We start from the raw sequence: 23,496 nt of genomic DNA on the forward strand, positions 1-23,496 counted from the left end.
TCTCTCTCTCTCTCTCTCTCTCTCTCTCTCTTCTCTCTCTCTCTCTCTCTCTCTCTCTCTCTCTCTCTCTCTCTCTCTCTCTCTCTCTCTCTCTCTCTCAGGCTGTTCTCTCTCTCTCTCTCTATACCTCTTCCCTAGGCTGTCTCTCTCTCTCTCTCTCTCTCTCTCTTCTCTCTCTCTCTCTCTCTCTCTATACCTCTTCCCTAGGCTGTGCTCTCTCTCTATACCTCTTCCCTAGGCTGTGCTCTCTCTCTCTATATATATACACCTCTTCCCTAGGCTGTGCTCTCTCTCTATACCTCTTCCCTAGGCTGTGCTCTCTCTCTCTATATATATACACCTCTTCCCTAGGCTGTGCTCTCTCTCTATACCTCTTCCCTAGGCTGTGCTCTCTCTCTATACCTCTTCCCTAGGCTGTGCTCTCTCTCTATACCTCTTCCCTAGGCTGTTCTCTCTCTCTCTCTCTCTCTCTCTCTATACCTCTTCCCTAGGCTGTTCTCTCTCTCTCTCTCTCTCTATACCTCTTCCCTAGGCTGTTCTCTCTCTCTCTCTCTCTCTCTCTATACCTCTTCCCTAGGCTGTTCTCTCTCTCTCTCTCTCTCTATACCTCTTCCCTAGGCTGTGCTCTCTCTCTATACCTCTTCCCTAGGCTGTGCTCTCTCTCTCTATATATATACACCTCTTCCCTAGGCTGTGCTCTCTCTCTCTACCTCTTCCCTAGGCTGTGCTCTCTCTCTCTCTACCTCTTCCCTAGGCTGTGCTCTCTCTCTCTCTCTACCTCTTCCCTAGGCTGTTCTCTCTCTCTCTCTATACCTCTTCCCTACGCTGTTCTCTCTCTCTCTATACCTCTTCCCTAGGCTGTGCTCTCTCTATATATATACCTCTTCCCTAGGCTGTGCTCTCTCTATATATATATACACACCTCTTCCCTAGGCTGTGCTCTCTCTATATATATATATACCTCTTCCCTAGGCTGTGCTCTCTCTCTCTCTACCTCTTCCCTAGGCTGTGCTCTCTCTCTCTCTCTCTACCTCTTCCCTAGGCTGTGCTCTCTCTCTCTCTCTCTACCTCTTCCCTAGACTGTGCTCTCTCTCTACCTCTTCCCTAGGCTGTGCTCTCTCTCTCTCTACCCTAGGCTGTTCTCTCTCTCTCTATACCTCTTCCCTACGCTGTTCTCTCTCTCTCTATACCTCTTCCCTAGGCTGTTCTCTCTCTCTCTTTACCTCTTCCCTAGGCTGTTCTCTCTTTACCTCTTCCCTAGGCTGTTCTCTCTCTCTCTCTCTCCCTCTCTACCTCTTCCCTAGGCTGTGCTCTCTCTCTATACCTCTTCCCTAGGCTGTGCTCTCTCTCTCTCTCTATACCTCTTCCCTAGGCTGTGCTCTCTCTCTCTCTCTCTCTCTATACCTCTTCCCTAGGCTGTGCTCTCTCTCTCTCTCTCTCTCTATACCTCTTCCCTAGGCTGTGCTCGCTCTCTCTCTCTCTCTCTATACCTCTTCCCTAGGCTGTGCTCGCTCTCTCTCTCTCTCTATACCTCTTCCCTAGGCTGTGCTCTCTCTCTATACCTCTTCCCTAGGCTGTGCTCTCTCTCTCTCTCTCTCTCTATACCTCTTCCCTAGGCTGTGCTCTCTCTCTCTCTATACCTTTTCCCTAGGCTGTGCTCTCTCTCTCTATATATATATATATCTCTTCCCTAGGCTGTGCTCTCTCTCTCTCTATATATATATATCTCTTCCCTAGGCTGTGCTCTCTCTCTCTATATATATACACCTCTTCCCTAGGCTGTGCTCTCTCTCTATACCTCTTCCCTAGGCTGTGCTCTCTCTCTATACCTCTTCCCTAGGCTGTGCTCTCTCTCTATACCTCTTCCCTAGGCTGTTCTCTCTCTCTCTCTCTCTCTCTCTCTATACCTCTTCCCTAGGCTGTTCTCTCTCTCTCTCTCTCTCTATACCTCTTCCCTAGGCTGTTCTCTCTCTCTCTCTCTCTCTCTCTATACCTCTTCCCTAGGCTGTTCTCTCTCTCTCTCTCTCTATACCTCTTCCCTAGGCTGTGCTCTCTCTCTATACCTCTTCCCTAGGCTGTGCTCTCTCTCTCTATATATACACCTCTTCCCTAGGCTGTGCTCTCTCTCTCTACCTCTTCCCTAGGCTGTGCTCTCTCTCTCTCTCTACCTCTTCCCTAGGCTGTGCTCTCTCTCTCTCTCTACCTCTTCCCTAGGCTGTTCTCTCTCTCTCTCTATACCTCTTCCCTACGCTGTTCTCTCTCTCTCTATACCTCTTCCCTAGGCTGTGCTCTCTATATATATATACACACCTCTTCCCTAGGCTGTGCTCTCTCTATATATATATATACCTCTTCCCTAGGCTGTGCTCTCTCTCTCTCTACCTCTTCCCTAGGCTGTGCTCTCTCTCTCTCTCTCTACCTCTTCCCTAGGCTGTGCTCTCTCTCTCTCTCTCTACCTCTTCCCTAGACTGTGCTCTCTCTCTACCTCTTCCCTAGGCTGTGCTCTCTCTCTCTCTCTACCCTAGGCTGTTCTCTCTCTCTCTATACCTCTTCCCTACGCTGTTCTCTCTCTCTCTATACCTCTTCCCTAGGCTGTTCTCTCTCTCTTTTACCTCTTCCCTAGGCTGTTCTCTCTTTACCTCTTCCCTAGGCTGTTCTCTCTCTCTCTCTCCTCCCTCTCTACCTCTTCCCTAGGCTGTGCTCTCTCTCTATACCTCTTCCCTAGGCTGTGCTCTCTCTCTCTCTCTATACCTCTTCCCTAGGCTGTGCTCTCTCTCTCTCTCTCTCTATACCTCTTCCCTAGGCTGTGCTCTCTCTCTCTCTCTCTCTATACCTCTTCCCTAGGCTGTGCTCTCTCTCTCTCTCTCTCTATACCTCTTCCCTAGGCTGTGCTCGCTCTCTCTCTCTCTATACCTCTTCCCTAGGCTGTGCTCTCTCTCTATACCTCTTCCCTAGGCTGTGCTCTCTCTCTCTCTCTCTCTCTATACCTCTTCCCTAGGCTGTGCTCTCTCTCTCTCTATACCTTTCCCTAGGCTGTGCTCTCTCTCTCTATATATATATATATCTCTTCCCTAGGCTGTGCTCTCTCTCTCTATATATATATATCTCTTCCCTAGGCTGTGCTCTCTCTCTCTATATATATACCTCTTCCCTAGGCTGTGCTCTCTCTCTATACCTCTTCCCTAGGCTGTGCTCTCTCTCTATACCTCTTCCCTAGGCTGTGCTCTCTCTCTATACCTCTTCCCTAGGCTGTGCTCTCTCTCTATACCTCTTCCCTAGGCTGTGCTCTCTCTCTATACCTCTTCCCTAGGCTGTGCTCTCTCTCTATACCTCTTCCCTAGGCTGTGCTCTCTCTCTATACCTCTTCCCTAGGCTGTGCTCTCTCTCTATACCTCTTCCCTAGGCTGTTCTCTCTCTCTCTCTCTCTCTCTATACCTCTTCCCTAGGCTGTTCTCTCTCTCTCTATACCTCTTCCCTAGGCTGTTCTCTCTCTCTCTATACCTCTTCCCTAGGCTGTGCTCTCTCTCTCTATATATATATACATCTCTTCCCTAGGCTGTGCTCTCTCTCTCTCTATATATATATATATCTCTTCCCTAGGCTGTGCTCTCTCTCTCTATATATATATCTCTTCCCTAGGCTGTTCTCTCTCTATATATATATATATCTCTTCCCTAGGCTGTTCTCTCTCTCTATACCTCTTCCCTAGGCTGTTCTCTCTCTCTATACCTCTTCCCTAGGCTGTTCTCTCTCTCTATACCTCTTCCCTAGGCTCTCTCTCTCTCTCTCTCTCTCTCTCTCTCTCTCTCTCTCTCTCTCTCTCTCTCTCTCTCTCTCTCTCTCTCTCTCTCTCTCTCTCTCTCTCTCTCTCTCTCTCTCTCTCTCTCTCAGGCTGTTCTCTCTCTCTCTCTCTATACCTCTTCCCTAGGCTGTGCTCTCTCTCTATACCTCTTCCCTAGGCTGTGCTCTCTCTCTCTATATATATACACCTCTTCCCTAGGCTGTGCTCTCTCTCTATACCTCTTCCCTAGGCTGTGCTCTCTCTCTCTATATATATACACCTCTTCCCTAGGCTGTGCTCTCTCTCTATACCTCTTCCCTAGGCTGTGCTCTCTCTCTATACCTCTTCCCTAGGCTGTGCTCTCTCTCTATACCTCTTCCCTAGGCTGTTCTCTCTCTCTCTCTCTCTCTATACCTCTTCCCTAGGCTGTTCTCTCTCTCTCTCTCTCTCTATACCTCTTCCCTAGGCTGTTCTCTCTCTCTCTCTCTCTCTATACCTCTTCCCTAGGCTGTGCTCTCTCTCTATACCTCTTCCCTAGGCTGTGCTCTCTCTCTCTATATATATACACCTCTTCCCTAGGCTGTGCTCTCTCTCTCTATACCTCTTCCCTAGGCTGTGCTCTCTCTCTATATATATATACACCTCTTCCCTAGGCTGTGCTCTCTCTCTATACCTCTTCCCTAGGCTGTGCTCTCTCTCTATACCTCTTCCCTAGGCTGTTCTCTCTCTCTCTCTCTCTCTCTATACCTCTTCCCTAGGCTGTTCTCTCTCTCTCTCTCTCTCTATACCTCTTCCCTAGGCTGTTCTCTCTCTCTATATATATATATACCTCTTCCCTAGGCTGTGCTCTCTCTCTCTATATATATATACCTCTTCCCTAGGCTGTGCTCTCTCTCTCTATATATATATACCTCTTCCCTAGGCTGTTCTCTCTCTCTATACCTCTTCCCTAGGCTTCTCTCTCTCTCTCTCTATACCTCTTCCCTAGGCTTCTCTCTCTCTCTATATATATACCTCTTCCCTAGGCTGTGCTCTCTCTCTCTATATATATATACCTCTTCCCTAGGCTGTTCTCTCTCTCTATACCTCTTCCCTAGGCTTCTCTCTCTCTCTCTATACCTCTTCCCTAGGCTTCTCTCTCTCTCTATACCTCTTCCCTAGGCTTCTCTCTCTCTCTCTCTCTCTCTCTCTCTCTCTCTCTCTCTCTCTCTCTCTCTCTCTCTCTCTCTCTCTCTCTCTCTCTCTCTCTCTCTCTCTCTCTCTCTCTCTCTCAGGCTGTTCTCTCCCTAGGCTGTTCTCTCTCTCTCTCTCTCTCTCTCTCTCTCTCTCTCTCTCTCAGGCTGTTCTCTCTCCTAGGCTGTTCTCTCTCTCTCTCTCTCTCTCTCTATACCTCTTCTCTAGGCTGTGCTCTCTCTCTATATATATATATATATATATATATATACACCTCTTCCCTAGGCTGTGCTCTCTCTCTATACCTCTTCCCTAGGCTGTGCTCTCTCTCTATACCTCTTCCCTAGGCTGTGCTCTCTCTCTATATATATATACACCTCTTCCCTAGGCTGTGCTCTCTCTCTATACCTCTTCCCTAGGCTGTGCTCTCTCTCTATATATATATACACCTCTTCCCTAGGCTGTGCTCTCTCTCTATACCTCTTCCCTAGGCTGTGCTCTCTCTCTCTATATATATACACCTCTTCCCTAGGCTGTGCTCTCTCTCTATACCTCTTCCCTAGGCTGTGCTCTCTCTCTATACCTCTTCCCTAGGCTGTGCTCTCTCTCTATAACTCTTCCCTAGGCTGTGCTCTCTCTCTATACCTCTTCCCTAGGCTGTGCTCTCTCTCTATACCTCTTCCCTAGGCTGTTCTCTCTCTCTATACCTCTTCCCTAGGCTTCTCTCTCTCTCTCTCTCTCTCTCTCTCTCTCTATACCTCTTCCCTAGGCTGTTCTCTCTCTCTCTCTCTCTCTACCTCTTCCCTAGGCTGTGCTCTCTCTCTATACCTCTTCCCTAGGCTGTGCTCTCTCTCTATACCTCTTCCCTAGGCTGTGCTCTCTCTCTCTACCTCTTCCCTAGTCTGTGCTCTCTCTCTCTACCTCTTCCCTAGGCTGTGCTCTCTCTCTCTACCTCTTCCCTAGGCTGTGCTCTCTCTCTCTACCTCTTCCCTAGGCTGTGCTCTCTCTCTATACCTCTTCCCTAGGCTGTGCTCTCTCTCTATACCTCTTCCCTAGGCTGTGCTCTCTCTCTATACCTCTTCCCTAGGCTGTGCTCTCTCTCTATACCTCTTCCCTAGGCTGTGCTCTCTCTCTATACCTCTTCCCTAGGCTGTGCTCTCTCTCTCTATACCTCTTCCCTAGGCTGTTCTCTCTCTCTATACCTCTTCCCTAGGCTTCTCTCTCTCTCTCTCTCTCTCTCTCTCTCTCTCTATACCTCTTCCCTAGGCTGTTCTCTCTCTCTCTCTCTCTCTCTACCTCTTCCCTAGGCTGTGCTCTCTCTCTATACCTCTTCCCTAGGCTGTGCTCTCTCTCTCTACCTCTTCCCTAGGCTGTGCTCTCTCTCTCTACCTCTTCCCTAGGCTGTGCTCTCTCTCTATACCTCTTCCCTAGGCTGTGCTCTCTCTCTCTCTATACCTCTTCCCTAGGCTGTGCTCTCTCTCTCTATACCTCTTCCCTAGGCTGTGCTCTCTCTATACCTCTTCCCTAGGCTGTGCTCTCTCTCTATACCTCTTCCCTAGGCTGTGCTCTCTCTCTCTCTCTCTCTCTCTCTCTCTCTCTCTCTCTCTCTCTCTCTCTCTCTCTCTCTCTCTCTCTCTCTCTCTCTCTCTCTCTCTCTCTCTCTCTCTCTCTCTCTCTCTCTCTCTCTCTCTCTCTCTCTCTCTCTCTCTCTCTCTCTCTCTCTATACCTCTTCCCTAGGCTGTGCTCTCTCTCTCTATATATATATATACACCTCTTCCCTAGGCTGTGCTCTCTCTCTATACCTCTTCCCTAGGCTGTGCTCTCTCTCTATACCTCTTCCCGAGGCTGTGCTCTCTCTCTATATATATATACACCTCTTCCCTAGGGACTGCTCTCTCTCTATACCTCTTCCCTAGGCTGTGCTCTCTCTCTATACCTCTTCCCTAGGCTGTTCTCTCTCTCTCTCTCTCTCTCTATACCTCTTCCCTAGGCTGTTCTCTCTCTCTCTCTCTCTCTATACCTCTTCCCTAGGCTGTTCTCTCTCTCTCTCTCTCTCTATACCTCTTCCCTAGGCTGTGCTCTCTCTCTATACCTCTTCCCTAGGCTGTGCTCTCTCTCTCTCTATATATATACACCTCTTCCCTAGGCTGTGCTCTCTCTCTATACCTCTTCCCTAGGCTGTGCTCTCTCTCTCTATATATATACACCTCTTCCCTAGGCTGTGCTCTCTCTCTATACCTCTTCCCTAGGCTGTGCTCTCTCTCTATATATATATACACCTCTTCCCTAGGCTGTGCTCTCTCTCTATACCTCTTCCCTAGGCTGTGCTCTCTCTCTATACCTCTTCCCTAGGCTGTGCTCTCTCTCTATACCTCTTCCCTAGGCTGTGCTCTCTCTCTCTCTCTCTCTCTCTCTCTATACCTCTTCCCTAGGCTGTTCTCTCTCTCTCTCTCTCTCTCTCTCTCTATACCTCTTCCCTAGGCTGTTCTCTCTCTCTCTCTCTCTCTCTCTCTCTCTATACCTCTTCCCTAGGCTGTTCTCTCTCTCTCTCTCTCTCTCTCTCTCTCTCTCTCTCTCTCTCTCTCTCTCTCTCTCTCTCTCTCTCTCTCTCTCTCTCTCTCTCTCTCTCTCTCTCTCTCTCTCTCTCTTCTCTCTCTCTCTCTCTCAGGCTGTTCTCTCTCTCTCTATATATACACCTCTTCCCTAGGCTGTTCTCTCTCTCTCTCTCTCTCTCTCTCTCTCTCTCTCTCTCTCTCTCTCTCTCTCTCTCTCTCTCTCTCTCTCTCTCTCTCTCTCTCTCTCTCTCTCTCTCTCTCTCTCTCTCTCTCTCTCTCTCTCTCTCTCTCTCTCTCTCTCTCTACCTCTTCCCTAGGCTGTTCTCTCTCTCTCTCTCTCTCTCTCTATACCTCTTCCCTAGGCTGTTCTCTCTCTCTCTCTCTCTCTCTCTCTCTCTCTCTCTCTCTCTCTCTCCTCTCCCTAGGCTGTTCTCTCTCTCTCTATATATACACTTTTCCCTAGGCTGTTCTCTCTCTCTCTCTCTCTCTCTCTACCTCTTCCCTAGGCTGTTCTCTCTCTCTCTCTCTCTCTCTCTCTCTCTCTCTCTACTCTCTCTCTCTTCCTCTAGGCTCTCTCTCTCTCTCTCTCTCTCTCTCTCTCTCTCTCTCTCTCTCTCTCTCTCTCTCTCTCTCTCTCTCTCTCTCTCTCTCTCTCAGGCTGTTCTCTCTCTCTCTCTCTCTCTCTCTCCTCTCAGGCTGTTCTCTCTCTCTCTCTCTATACCTCTTCCCTAGGCTGTGCTCTCTCTCTATACCTCTTCCCTAGGCTGTGCTCTCTCTCTCTATATATATACACCTCTTCCCTAGGCTGTGCTCTCTCTCTATACCTCTTCCCTAGGCTGTGCTCTCTCTCTCTATATATATACACCTCTTCCCTAGGCTGTGCTCTCTCTCTATACCTCTTCCCTAGGCTGTGCTCTCTCTCTATACCTCTTCCCTAGGCTGTTCTTCCCTCTTCCCTAGGCTGTTCTCTCTCTCTATACCTCTTCCCTAGGCTGTTCTCTCTCTCTATACCTCTTCCCTAGGCTGTTCTCTCTCTCTCTCTCTATACCTCTTCCCTAGGCTGTTCTCTCTCTCTCTCTCTCTCTCTCTCTATACCTCTTCCCTAGGCTGTTCTCTCTCTCTCTATATACCTCTTCCCTAGGCTGCTCTCTCTCTCTCTCTCTCTCTCTCTCTCTCTCTCTCTCTCTCCTCTCTCTCTCTCTCTCTCTCTCTTCCCTCTCTCTCTCTCTCTCTCTCTCTCTCTCTCTCTCTCTCCTCTCTCTCTCTCTCTCTCTCTCTCTCTCTCTCCTCTCAGGCTGTTCTCTCTCTCTCTCTCTATACCTCTTCCCTAGGCTGTGCTCTCTCTCTCTATATATATACACCTCTTCCCTAGGCTGTGCTCTCTCTCTATATATATATACACCTCTTCCCTAGGCTGTGCTCTCTCTCTCTATATATATACACCTCTTCCCTAGGCTGTGCTCTCTCTCTATACCTCTTCCCTAGGCTGTTCTCTCTCTCTCTATATATACACCTCTTCCCTAGGCTGTTCTCTCTCTCTCTCTATATATACACCTCTTCCCTAGGCTGTTCTCTCTCTCTCTCTATATATACACCTCTTCCCTAGGCTGTTCTCTCTCTCTCTATATATATACACCTCTTCCCTAGGCTGTTCTCTCTCTCTATATATATATACACCTCTTCCCTAGGCTGCTCTCTCTCTCTCTCTCTCTCTCTCTCTCTCACAAAATCAATGTGTTCACAAAATCAATGTGTTTTCAAATGACACTGACACTTGTTATTAGTGGGAATTGATGTACCTAGAAACCAGTTTACCATTTCCTACCCAACAGTCACTGGGAGAGAGGCTCTGCAGGGACTGACAGAGGAGCTGTCAAAAACAGAGCATGCACAGCATGTAAACCAATCAGACAACTAGGATATACAGTTGAAGTCAGAAGTGTACATACACTTAGGTTGGAGTCATTAAAACTCATTTTTCAAGCACTCCACAAATTTCTTGTGAACAAACTATAGTTTTTGCACGTTGGTTGGGACATCTACTTTGTGCATGACACAAGTAATTTTTCCAACAATTGTTCACAGACAGATTATTTCACATACAATTCACTGTATCACAATTCCAGTGGGTCAAAACTTTACATACACTAAGTTGACTGTGCCTTTAAACAGCTTGGAAAATTCCAGAAAATGTTCATCTGTACAAACAATAGTAAGTATAAACACCATGGGACCACGCAGTGTCATACCACTCAGGAAGGAGACGCGTTCGGTCTCCTAGAGATTAACATACTTTGGTGCGAAAAGTGCAAATAAATCCCAGAACAACAGCAAAGGACCTTGTGAAGATGCTGGAGGAAACAGGTACAAAAGTATCTATATCCACAGTAAAACGAGTCCTATATCAACACAACCTGAAAGGCCGCTCAGTAAGGAAGAAGCCACTGCTCCAAAACCGCCATAAAAAAAGCCAGACTACGGTTTGCAACTGTACATTGGAACAAAGGTTGTGCTTTTTGGCGAAATGTCCTCTGGCCTGATGAACCAGAAATAGAACTGTTTGGCCATAATGACCATCATTATGTTTGGAGGAAAAGGGGGGAGGCTTGCAAGCCAAAGAACACCATCCCAACCGTGAAGCACGGTGGTGGCAGCATCATGTTGTGGGGGTGCTTTCCTGCAGGAGTAACTGCTGCACTTCACAAAATAGATGGCATCATGAGGCAGGAAAATTATGTGTATATATTGAAGAAAGACATCAGTCGGGAAGTTAAAGCTTGTTCGCAAAAAGGTCTTCCAAATGGACAATAACCCCAAGCATACTTCCAAAGTTGTGGCAAAATAGTTTAAGGACAACAAAGTCAAGGTATTGGAGTGGCCATCACAAAGCCCTGACCTCAATGATATAGAAAATCTGTGGGCAGAACTGAATAAGCGTGTGCGTACAAGGAGGCCTACAAACCTGACTCAGTTACACCAGCACCAGCTATTTTCATCAGTACATTTTGATAGAGGAACTAGTGAGTTTATTTGCAGGAGTGTATTAAACGCAAGGTAACAGTGAAGAAGGAGTGTATTAAACGCAAGGTAACAGTGAAGGAGTGTATTAAACGCAAGGTAACAGTGAAGAAGGAGTGTATTAAACGCAAGGTAACAGTGAAGAAGGAGTGTATTAAACGCAAGGTAACAGTGAAGAAGGAGTGTATTAAACGCAAGGTAACAGTGAAGAAGGAGTGTATTAAACGCAAGGTAACAGTGAAGGAGTGTATTAAACGCAAGGTAACAGTGAAGGAGTGTATTAAACACAAGGTAACAGTGAAGGAGTGTATTAAACACAAGGTAACAGTGAAGGAGTGTATTAAACACAAGGTAACAGTGAAGGAGTGTATTAAACGCAAGGTAACAGTGAAGGAGTGTATTAAACACAAGGTAACAGTGAAGGAGTGTATTAAACACAAGGTAACAGTGAAGGAGTGTATTAAACACAAGGTAACAGTGAAGGAGTGTATTAAACACAAGGTAACAGTGAAGGAGTGTATTAAACACAAGGTAACAGTGAAGGAGTGTATTAAACGCAAGGTAACAGTGAAGGAGTGTATTAAACACAAGGTAACAGTGAAGGAGTGTATTAAACGCAAGGTAACAGTGAAGAAGGAGTGTATTAAACACAAGGTAACAGTGAAGGAGTGTATTAAACACAAGGTAACAGTGAAGGAGTGTATTAAACACAAGGTAACAGTGAAGGAGTGTATTAAACACAAGGTAACAGTGAAGAAGGAGAGTATTAAACACAAGGTAACAGTGAAGGAGTGTATTAAACACAAGGTAACTGTGAAGAAGGAGTGTATTAAACACAAGGTAACAGTGAAGAAGGAGTGTATTAAACACAAGGTAACAGTGAAGAAGGAGTGTATTAAACGCAAGGTAACAGTGAAGAAGGAGTGTATTAAACGCAAGGTAACAGTGAAGAAGGAGTGTATTAAACGCAAGGTAACAGTGAAGGAGTGTATTAAACGCAAGGTAACAGTGAAGGAGTGTATTAAACGCAAGGTAACAGTGAAGGAGTGGTAACAGTGAAGGAGTGTATTAAACACAAGGTAACAGTGAAGGAGTGTATTAAACGCAAGGTAACAGTGAAGGAGTGTATTAAACGAACAGTGAAGGAGTGTATTAAACGCAAGGTAACAGTGAAGGAGTGTATTAAACACAAGGTAACAGTGAAGGAGTGTATTAAACACAAGGTAACAGTGAAGGAGTGTATTAAACACAAGGTAACAGTGAAGGAGTGTATTAAACACAAGGTAACAGTGAAGGAGTGTATTAAACGCAAGGTAACAGTGAAGAAGGAGTGTATTAAACGCAAGGTAACAGTGAAGAAGGAGTGTATTAAACGCAAGGTAACAGTGAAGAAGGAGTGTATTAAACGCAAGGTAACAGTGAAGAAGGAGTGTATTAAACGCAAGGTAACAGTGAAGAAAACGCAAGGTAACAGTGAAGAAGGAGTATTAAACGCAAGGTAACAGTGAAGAAGGAGTGTATTAAACGCAAGGTAACAGTGAAGAAGGAGTGTATTAAACTGGTAACAGTGAAGAAGGAGTGTATTAAACGCAAGGTAACAGTGAAGAAGGAGTGTATTAAACGCAAGGTAACAGTGAAGAAGGAGTGTATTAAACGCAAGGTAACAGTGAAGAAGGAGTGTATTAAACGCAAGGTAACAGTGAAGAAGGAGTGTATTAAACGCAAGGTAACAGTGAAGAAGGAGTGTATTAAACGCAAGGTAACAGTGAAGAAGGAGTGTATTAAACGCAAGGTAACAGTGAAGAAGGAGTGTATTAAACGCAAGGTAACAGTGAAGAAGGAGTGTATTAAACGCAAGGTAACAGTGAAGAAGGAGTGTATTAAACGAAGAAGGAGTGTATTAAACAAGGTAACAGTGAAGAAGGAGTGTATTAAACGCAAGGTAACAGTGAAGAAGGAGTGTATTAAACGCAAGGTAACAGTGAAGAAGGAGTGTATTAAACACAAGGTAACAGTGAAGAAGGAGTGTATTAAACGCAAGGTAACAGTGAAGAAGGAGTGTATTAAACACAAGGTAACAGTGAAGAATTAAACACAAGGTAACAGTGAAGGAGTGTATTAAACACAAGGTAACAGTGAAGAAGGAGTGTATTAAACACAAGGTAACAGTGAAGGAGTGTATTAAACACAAGGTAACAGTGAAGAAGGAGTGTATTAAACACAAGGTAACAGTGAAGAAGGAGTGTATTAAACACAAGGTAACAGTGAAGGAGTGTATTAAACACAAGGTAACAGTGAAGGAGTGTATTAAACACAAGGTAACAGTGAAGGAGTGTATTAAACACAAGGTAACAGTGAAGAAGGAGTGTATTAAACACAAGGTAACAGTGAAGAAGGAGTGTATTAAACGCAAGGTAACAGTGAAGAAGGAGTGTATTAAACACAAGGTAACAGTGAAGAAGGAGTGTATTAAACGCAAGGTAACAGTGAAGAAGGAGTGTATTAAACACAAGGTAACAGTGAAGAAGGAGTGTATTAAACACAAGGTAACAGTGAAGAAGGAGTGTATTAAACACAAGGTAACAGTGAAGAAGGAGTGTATTAAACACAAGGTAACAGTGAAGAAGGAGTGTATTAAACACAAGGTAACAGTGAAGGAGTGTATTAAACACAAGGTAACAGTGAAGGAGTGTATTAAACACAAGGTAACAGTGAAGAAGGAGTGTATTAAACACAAGGTAACAGTGAAGAAGGAGTGTATTAAACACAAGGTAACAGTGAAGGAGTGTATTAAACACAAGGTAACAGTGAAGAAGGAGTGTATTAAACACAAGGTAACAGTGAAGAAGGAGTGTATTAAACACAAGGTAACAGTGAAGGAGTGTATTAAACACAAGGTAACAGTGAAGAAGGAGTGTATTAAACACAAGGTAACAGTGAAGGAGTGTATTAAACACAAGGTAACAGTGAAGAAGGAGTGTATTAAACACAAGGTAACAGTGAAGAAGGAGTGTATTAAACACAAGGTAACAGTGAAGAAGGAGTGTATTAAACACAAGGTAACAGTGAAGAAGGAGTGTATTAAACACAAGGTAACAGTGAAGAAGGAGTGTATTAAACACAAGGTAACAGTGAAGAAGGAGTAAAACACAAGTAACAGTGAAGGAGTGTATTAAACACAAGGTAACAGTGAAGAAGGAGTGTATTAAACACAAGGTAACAGTGAAGGGAGTGTATTAAACACAAGGTAACAGTGAAGGAGTGTATTAAACACAAGGTAACAGTGAAGAAGGAGTGTATTAAACACAAGGTAACAGTGAAGGAGTGTATTAAACACAAGGTAACAGTGAAGGGAGTGTATTAAACACAAGGTAACAGTGAAGAAGGAGTGTATTAAACACAAGGTAACAGTGAAGAAGGAGTGTATTAAACACAAGGTAACAGTGAAGAAGGAGTGTATTAAACACAAGTGTGAAGGAGTGTATTAAACACAAGGTAACAGTGAAGGAGTGTATTAAACACAAGGTAACAGTGAAGGAGTGTATTAAACGCAAGGTAACAGTGAAGGAGTGTATTAAACAAGGTAACAGTGAAGGAGTGTATTAAACACAAGGTAACAGTGAAGAAGGTAACAGTGTATTAAACGCAAGGTAACAGTGAAGGAGTGAAGAAGGAACAGTGAAGAAGGAGTGTATTAAACACAAGGTAACAGTGAAGAAGGTAACAGTGAAGGAGTGTATTAAACACAAGGTAACAGTGAAGGAGTGTAACACAAGGTAACAGTGAAGGAGTGTATTAAACACAAGGTAACAGTGAAGGAGTGTATTAAACACAAGGTAACAGTGAAGGAGTGTATTAAACACAAGGTAACAGTGAAGAAGGAGAGTATTAAACACAAGGTAACAGTGAAGGAGTGTATTAAACACAAGGTAACAGTGAAGAAGGAGTGTATTAAACACAAGGTAACAGTGAAGAAGGAGTGTATTAAACACAAGGTAACAGTGAAGGAGTGTACCACCTCATATAAATAACACTTTCCTAAATAGAGCCCTACCCAACCCTGTCCACCCTTACCCTTAATATAACCCATCCACCTTACAGGACAGGACACCAGAGTTACAGCAAATGTTTCTATGTTTTAAAAGTCAACTCGGCGATCGCATGATTGTTGATGACTACAGGCTAGCACACTTGGCAAATGATGACACGGCCAAAATGAAAACAACAAAAAAGCAAAAAAGGAGAAGAGAAAGGGAACAATGTGAACATCACCATCTCTCTCTCGCACACACACACACACACACACACACACACACACACACACACACACACACACACACACACACACACACACACACACACACACACACACACACACACACACACACACACACACACACACACACACACCATCAGTCCAGAGCATGTACAGTGCCTTCAGAAAGTATTCATACGCCTTGGTTTATTCCACATTTTGTTCCACATTTTGTTACAGCCTGAATTTCAAATGGATATATGTTGTTTAAGTATCTCACATCTACACACAATACCCCATAATGACCAAGTGAAAAAATATTTGTAGAAATGTTTATTGAAAATGAAATACAGAAATATCTAATTGACATAAGTATAAGAACCTTTGGAATAAGTCAAGGGGTATGACTACTTTCTAAAGACACTGTATAACTGTGGACCTGGTTGAGTGGATAGGCTGCAGCCCAGCAGTAGACACATATCCCAGACAAGCCACCCAAAGGCACTTTTCACACCATTACACACTAGTAGATCAAACATGGAGGAGAGACAGAAAAAGAGACAGAAAGAGAGAGAGAGAAAGAGAAAGAGAGAGAGAGAGAGATTCAAATTAGGAGAGAAAGGGGATAGCAACAGATGGAGAGCGATCAAGGGAGAAAGAGGGAGAAAATAAGTGCATTTATTTATTATTTATTTATCCAGACATGTCAATTGAGAACAAATTCTTATTTACAATGATGGCAAAGAAAGAGGGAGATAGAGAAGAGAAGACCTCTGAAGTGCTATCTATCTTCCTGCTGTTGAGGTAAATCTAATGAGTGTTTTCCACATCTGCTCCTGATGAGAACTTCCAGTTTTTCACTGAGAAAAACAAACTTTCAAATCACCCAACCTGGCAACCAATAAACATAAATCTGGCAACCCCACAGTTAATGGACCAGAACACAGTTTATGGACCATAACATGCAAGAACCAAAACACAAAAAATACTACTAAACAGGGGGGAAACCATTTGTACTTTAAATGTATTCTTATTTATCCAGACCAGTCACATTAAAATGAAATATGTTCTTCAACAACAGAGTGAGAGAGAGATTAAACTACTTGTTTTCAGGCCAACTCATACGTTTAATCATATACATATATGGACCAGAACACTATAATGTGCAAAAGCCAGGACACCAAATTACCCGAAAACCCTCTCTATACCTTTAGTTATCCAGGCTCATCTCATTTATGAAAAATATGTTTATCGGGGACTTGGTGTGAAGAGAGATGAGAATACAGGGGAGAGTGTAGAAAGATGGTGCCACATGTCCCTATTCCTCAACCCCAATGTAGACTGTAGCCAGAGGTCTTAACATCAAACACGATGTATTAATACAGTCTTAATATTTCTGTTTGCCTCATCTGAAAGATGAAAGGAAATCATCTATCGTCTTCCTTTTTAGGCTTTGCCTGTTCAAAACACTGCTCCCAAACCCTACACTAATGTTTAATTACACATGTCTATTAATTTTACATGGAAAATCTTTTGAACTGCTACTAACCCTCCAGTAGGCCGTTCCCTGCAGACTGGATGGACGGAGTCTGATGTTGTTCTGGCAATGTTGCTGTGTTTTCCTAAAACAGTTTGTCTCTCATGAGGATGAGTTGGATGTTATTGTCACTTTCTTAGACAGCAATGAATACATCTGTCAGAGAGAGCGAGAGAGCGAGAGAAAAAGAGGCAGAGAGAGAGAGAGAGAGAGAGAGAGAGAGAGAGAGAGAGAGAGAGAGAGAGTGTGTGTGTCTGACAGAAAGGACAGCAGGGGTTTCATGATTTGACGTCTTGCCCCTCAAGGCGCTGGTGGGTCATGAGTCATAGATTCAGAGTGTATTGCCTAGTGCATAGTGTGCAGAGTTCAGTGGGGTATGAATGAGCAGGGAGTGAGTGCACACTTTGACAAGCCCTCTGAGTCTAAGAGGAGACAGCCACTCAAAGAACTTAACCGGCTGCCCTGCGGCAAGAGTGAGAGAGAGAGAGAAAGTTACAAACAGAGCAATACAGTGCTCTCTCAGACCTCACACACATGCACAGATGCACACAAAACCAACACACACACATACACACACATTGTATGACAATAAAAACCTCTACTACAAAGGAACACACAAATAGAAAAAGAAAATCAGGACCAGAAACCCATTTAAAGTTCTCAGCCCCAGGCCAATCCTGTCTCATATCATAGCCTCCACCTCTCAACATCGGCCATCACCATTGGCTGCTGAGCCCAGGAGAGGGAGTATAAAGAGCTCATACACCCTTCATGTAGAAATGTGCCTCATTGCCATTGTCTGGGTTTGTAAGATGCAAGATTTTTCTTCCATTAAGCTATGACTCTCAATGTTCTGTCCATATAACTTCCCCCCAGTGCCTCCAGGCCGATACAAGAGACCAATACGCACACACACACACACACACACACACACACACACACACACACACACACACACACACACACACACACACACACACACACACACACACACACACACACACACACACACACAGGGTTACTGTAAGGGTGAGACAGCACCATTAGCTAAGACTAAACAATGTTTCTTTTACAACGCCAGATGTCATCTAAGACAAGCTCTCTCTCCTCTCACTCTCCCCCTCTCCCCCTCTCTCTCCTCTCACTCTCTCTCCTCTCTCTCCTCTCACTAACTCACTCCATCCGGTAGGCCATCATTGTAAATAAGAATTTGTTATTAACTGACTTGGCTAGTTAAATTAAGGTTAAAAAAATCAAATAAAAAATCCTCTCATCCCATCTTGCATTACAATCAGTCCCAAAAGTGGAATATTTCTCACAAGCAAAGCTAGGTCCGTTATGGCACCAGACACATGGAGTCATACTAGAGGCATCCGGGCTATGGTCTTTATCTACAGCCCTGAGTTCAAACAACCAGGTTTATGTCATTGGCACAGAAAGATAATGTCTTGCTGTGGTCCTAGGGCCAACAAGGATACTCTCAAGAATATGTACTTTGGAACTCAGCCAGTTACTGAGAAAAGAGTGCAGGCAAAGGAGAGAGGTCTCTAACAAGCAGCACACACTCACAATCTCTCGCATACACACACACTCATTACCACTCCGAGTGCAGGGTTAAGTAACCAGATATAGCTGTGGTTCCATGTCTAGGCACTGAGAGAAGTGCTTGTCAGATTTATTAAGTGTCAAACCGGGTGTCAGGAGGATTCTCTATAGTAAAGCATTGGCTTGGCTGTTGAGTAATATCTCAGATCAGAGTTATAGACAAGAGCATTTTACCTGATTGCTTTTATCTCACTGAGTCATAGCGACTCCTTCTCTGAGAGTAGATCAGTTCCTAGGGTAACACAGTGTGATTTCAACACACACTCATCTACTATACATACATACACAAGCCATTAATCAAAATATCTAAATATTCTTGGTCTCCCCCTAAATTTGCACCCATAGATTCAGACAGGATGAAAAACAGAGAAAGAGAGAGAAATATATTCTATAGATAAGGAGTTATCAACTGGCTTTAAAGAGTGGAGTGTACAACTACACAAACAGCTTAAATAAGAGTTGGGCTGACAGAGAGAGAGAAGAAAGATGGAGTCTGTTTCGGCTGTTAGCGTTCCCAGCCAGCTTGTCTGGTTAGTCTGGTTGAAAGGATAGGAAGGGAGGGAAGGAAGAGGCCAGGCGGGTTTCTCCAATCTAACATCTAGATGGATGGCCTCATTTAAATGTACCAATAGCTGAGAGGAGGAGAGTCTGGAGAGACTGTGTGTGATATGGCACCATAGGTTATTAGGATTGTGAAAGGATATCTACAGAGGAAAAGGTTGCACAAACCTGCAGTACCAAAGAGTACTGTATGAAACTGTGCATGCTGGCCAGTTTTACAGCTGGAACAACATTACTACAGTACAAGGTTTCAGGGTCACTGTGGTCTCTTGTCAAGGCTGTAATCAATAGAGCGGTGGCCTCTCCATGAGGGTGCCTCTCAAGGCCTCGAAATGCACCAGCCTGCCCTGCCTCACTCTAATCACACACAAAGTGTGTGGGGGGGGGGGGTTCATGAGTTTCAAATGCAACCAGGTTCAGTCTGAGGTTACTTTGACGAACCAATATGCGTAATATCCTATGGAAGAGTATGGGATATGGGCCTGTTATAACTGCATACTGCAGCATTACTAAGATATGTATATTACTACTGCATTATTCAACCTAGTCCTCCACTATAACAGACATGATTCTGCCCTTTTATACATGCACTCACGCCACTGAGGAATGTTTATTGTGAATCTCATGCTTTCTACACGTAGGCCTAGTGTATGGCAATTTCGTAATCAAACTACTGCAACCAAATGGCATATCAATGGTTTATGTATAGTACAAGCACAACCCCAGATTCCTGAAGCCTTAATTGAACTTAATAGCATTATCGAATGACAGCATCTCTCCTTCAGCATGGTCTACATTTAAATATATCCAGTGTGATGTAGTTGAAGGTAACTAGCAGTGATCACTAGACTAGATCAGAGTAATAGAATGTCAGTGCACTGATCCGACCGTAGCCGTTTGGGGCTACGGAGAGAGACCCTGCCAGCCAGGCAGGATAAGGACACAAGTAGAAAACAGATTCTTTCATTCAGTGCTTGAGAATGTCTTAAGTCCTCGCTCTACCAGTATCCCTCACAGCAGTGGAGGTTTCAGAGATGAAGGCTACTAGCCTACTACTGCTAATGGGGAGATGTCTGAGCTACTCAATACTCATTTTAGAGACATTATCCTGCTCAGTCCACAGTGCTTGGGTTTCTATATTTGATCCTCATCCAATGCTTGTTATGGTCTTTCTTAAGAGACAGAGGTGGTGGTTTTACTTCAAAGACATTCCAGTCCAATTTCAGGGTTATTCGTTTTAATTTCACTGTGTGGAGGGAGCAGTCCAGAGGAGAAACATGTAATTTTAAAGAAGGATACACCCGAGAAAGATGACTGTGTCTGCTGCCTAACAGAACAGGGCTGCAGAGTGGGGACTACATGCCTTGGCCTGCTAAGAGTCTGCCTGTTAATTCCTCTGAACCAGATGGAGATACAACAGATGCTCTTTGTCATCACAGGTAAATTGCACAGTAACATGAATGAAGGATCTGTATATCCTAACATATGCAGGTAAACATTTCAGCATTCCCCAGTCCTTCTACCTGAGTAACTACTGTCTGCTGCTGAGGTGGGAAATGAGGGGTGTTGGCTCTGTGGTGACCATTCATAACCCGACAGTTGTTTTGCAATACAGTATTAGAAGGCTAGTGTTACAACAGTCAGTTACAGAAAAGATCATAAGATAATTTCATAATCATCCATTTTCAAGTATATTCGAAATCGTATTCATTAGAATCTAAATAATATTAAGTTAATAATAACAATAATAAAGCCTACAATTCAACAGCTCCATGTAGCCTACTAGTCTAAAAAGAGTTCACTATTTTGTCATGCGCTCTACGGGCAGCTAAGCAAATGGCCTCTTTATTGAAATGCAAACATACAGCGCATGTTAAACTGACAATAATAACACCGAAGACTAGCATATTCCAACTTTTGTTGTGAATTAACTGTTGAACACAATACAACACATGACAGTTGTAACTTATTCTAATGGACGCTCTCGCTTCGTGCACGGCTTCTAATGAAACACCGTCAGTACATCATTTACAACAACCCCTGGCTGTCAAGTGAAAGTGACATGATCAGAAACAATGTTACTTTACTCTACAGGCTAACGCTTTCTCTCCACGACGGTGCGCTATACAGTAAAGTCACTTTAGTGTGTATCTGAAAAATGTTAAGTCATCTCTATTGGCAAAAGGTGGTGTCTGAACAAAGGATGACAAAACTTACCTGCTAGAATTGCCTTCCCTGGGTGAGTTAATTTCGCTTTTCCTCCAGGTGCCGCCGCCGCCAGACACCTGGGTCTGTGAAAGAGGCTGGTGAATTTACTGTTTCCTTCCATTGTCAAGAAATAATTCAACCAATATCTATCTAGCTATAAACTAAGTCTACGAAAGTCCTTAAACTAGTTTCTAGTTGATATAACGTTCAGTGCATACCATGGATATCATGTCAGACATCCGCTGTATGTGGGCAGTAAGCTACTACACAGCTCGCAGTTGCGGGGAGAAAGCCTATCTATCCCTGGGGCGGAGGGAGGAGAGACGGGGCATTTTCGTTCCACACCAGGAGAAGGGCGGGGCTGTGTCGCTCTCGCTCTAGTCTAGGCGCGTCACATCCTTGTACGCGTCAACTCGCAAAAATGAATACATTAGCAAACATACATTTCTCAGTTCAGAAAACAAACACACAGCGATGTAAATTAAAGTATCAGCCCCAGTAGAGAGCGTAATGTTGAAATAGCACCTTCCTCCACCCTGCTCCCATCAGAGCAAGAGAGCCGTGGTACAAAGGCGCTTCAGACACAAAACACCATCAATCAAGTGGTGTGACTCAGTGACATCCACCCCCCTTATAGGCTACATCCATGAGAAGACTGCATCCACAACAATATTCATACAGATATCTGTCTTGCTATGAATAGAAACATCATATCAAAATAAAGTTTAAACCATCAACAATTTTATTTTGTTCCTAACCTCACTTACAAATAAGACCTATGCTTACATAATTAACTTTTTACCATAACCAATTTTTCACTTATCTATTCTGATTATCAAGTTGAATAGATGCTGCTTTGCATTGATGTAGCCATTACAGAAGGCCTAGTACAATAGGTGTACAAAAAGGCAGTTTCTCCATCAGTAGCAGTTCCCAGGTTGAGGACAAAGTGCAGCAGTACATTTAAACTCAACTGATGCAGGGCCAGTTTTGCTCCTCAGCTTCAGCTGGTGATCCGCAGGACTGTGGCATCAGAAGTTGAGGGCACAAGTCACAACACTCTCTCCACTATTTATTGTAAATCCAAAAGTTAAAAACATAGCCTGACGTATCGGTCAGAGACCTTCATCAGACAGAGCCTCAGTACTGGTCCTGAAACCACTCTAGTAGAGTGAAGTCTTGCCATGGAGTAGTCTGGCCTGGTTACAGAACTATATGTGCTTTTACAAACTCCGCTGACTTGTCATGTCATAGGAGTAGCTAGGCTGCTAGAGGATTTCTGCAGTGCAAGACAAAGACCAGTTGGATAGAACAGAAACCAATACATTCTGGAGATATACAGTCCATTGTATAGTATTGATTGCATTGTCAGAACTGAAAGAAGCAAGAACATCCTTGAAGTGGCGAAAACCGCTCAACACCAAACCTAATCTCAGACGTTTGTTGATGACCTATTCTCCCCAAGGCAGGAAGTCAGATTTCATTGTCAACTTACTCTATACAATTTGCTTGAACTATTCATCATAAGGGCCACACAACATATCAATGACATAGCACTTTATGAACAGCCGGGAGGGACAGTGTCATAAGCTGAGATGAACCATTGTGACAGTCTGTGCCAGTGTTATGTAGGCCTTATGACCAAATGTTCTTAGGAAAAGCCGGGGTTAATAGTATGACAATGCAAACATATGGTATTACCACAAACATCCACGTTCCCTCTGGGGTTACTGCTAGGAGCATTGTGAAATGATCACAGCCAGATGTGTGTGTAAACTTTATTATCCTTGAGAACACTTGTCTTGAACAGAGAGTAATGGGTGTACACAGGTCAGATTTCAGTGTTTTCTACAAACCTCAAGCCAACATTTGTACAATATAGTGGCACAGCTCCGGATGCATGAGGCCAGATTTACCCATAAACCATGGTGGTAGTTTTCCAGAATATTCTCACTAGACATGTGCTACTTGAAGAGGAAGAAAACAAACCCTAGAATGATGGCTGCTGCAAGCAATCGTTCTGAAGAGTTTTATGTTTGTATCCTGCTCTTTTTGTATACTGTCAATTTTATTTTTAAGTATCATGTTTATGACCAACTACAACAATACACTATACACAATGCATACTGTATGGTATTCTATCATACTGAACTTCTTTCTTTAAGTATCACAACATATCATAAATTCTACAATGTTTCTTCAGTACATTAAATAACTCTGGACCACTGGCACAGGGACATACAGGAGTTCTATTCCCTCTTATGTTTTTATTCTCCTTTGTGTAATATTGGACTTCCTTCACACTCCTGTTAGTTGGTGTCCATGGTGGGACAGTAAAGGCTTCAAAATACATGTGTTCAGCCTTGAACACAACATAGGTAATACTTGTTATTAAATGCATAACATGGACATTGTGCTCCTGGTTGCATTGTTACAGCATTATATGTTTGGCAGCACATGCACAGACATCAGCATATAGCAGTTATATTTCACATCATCATCAACTCCAGAGCTGTGGGATCGTGTATCATACATCACAGTGTTAAGTGGAGAGACCCAAACGTCCATGTTCACCTAGATATTATCAGCTAGCACATGAGCATTTGGAGAGGAGAATCAATGCAAACCTCCCCAGTCTTGGTGTTGTCAACATATCCCTACATGCTTGATAAATTACACACAGTAAAATTACACCATAATCCCAATAACTAGTGTTCCTAGTCCATAGTACTGTATAGTGTTGTGTCTTCAACACATAGTACCTGTTCAGATGGACAAACAAAAACGATTGAACAGAAACAG

General features: G+C 43.8%; 1 protein-coding gene and 1 long non-coding RNA gene across 2 annotated transcripts in view; both read right to left on the reverse strand.

Annotated features, from left to right (window-relative positions):
- Positions 1 to 21,140, reverse strand: part of LOC118371604 (tricarboxylate transport protein B, mitochondrial-like) — a 43,176-nt gene extending 22,036 nt beyond the window's left edge. Inside the window, exon 1 of the mRNA XM_035757126.2 lies at positions 20,704 to 21,140. Coding sequence (XP_035613019.1) covers positions 20,704 to 20,815 — 112 coding nt within the window. The 5' untranslated portion in view covers positions 20,816 to 21,140. The remainder of the gene's footprint in view (positions 1 to 20,703) is intronic.
- LOC127911698 (uncharacterized) lies at positions 180 to 10,940 on the reverse strand. Its single transcript, XR_008078930.1, has 10 exons — positions 9,065 to 10,940; positions 8,232 to 8,334; positions 6,861 to 7,265; positions 5,752 to 6,092; positions 5,229 to 5,506; positions 4,278 to 4,349; positions 3,918 to 4,092; positions 2,793 to 2,874; positions 1,294 to 1,361; positions 180 to 402 (listed from the first exon to the last, which is right to left on the reverse strand). It is a non-coding gene; the product is annotated as an uncharacterized LOC127911698 (long non-coding RNA).
- Positions 21,141 to 23,496: the final 2,356 nt, after the last annotated feature.

The sequence above is a fragment of the Oncorhynchus keta genome, chromosome 25, assembly GCF_023373465.1.
Source record: "Oncorhynchus keta strain PuntledgeMale-10-30-2019 chromosome 25, Oket_V2, whole genome shotgun sequence".
Classification (NCBI taxonomy): Eukaryota; Metazoa; Chordata; class Actinopteri; order Salmoniformes; family Salmonidae; genus Oncorhynchus; species Oncorhynchus keta.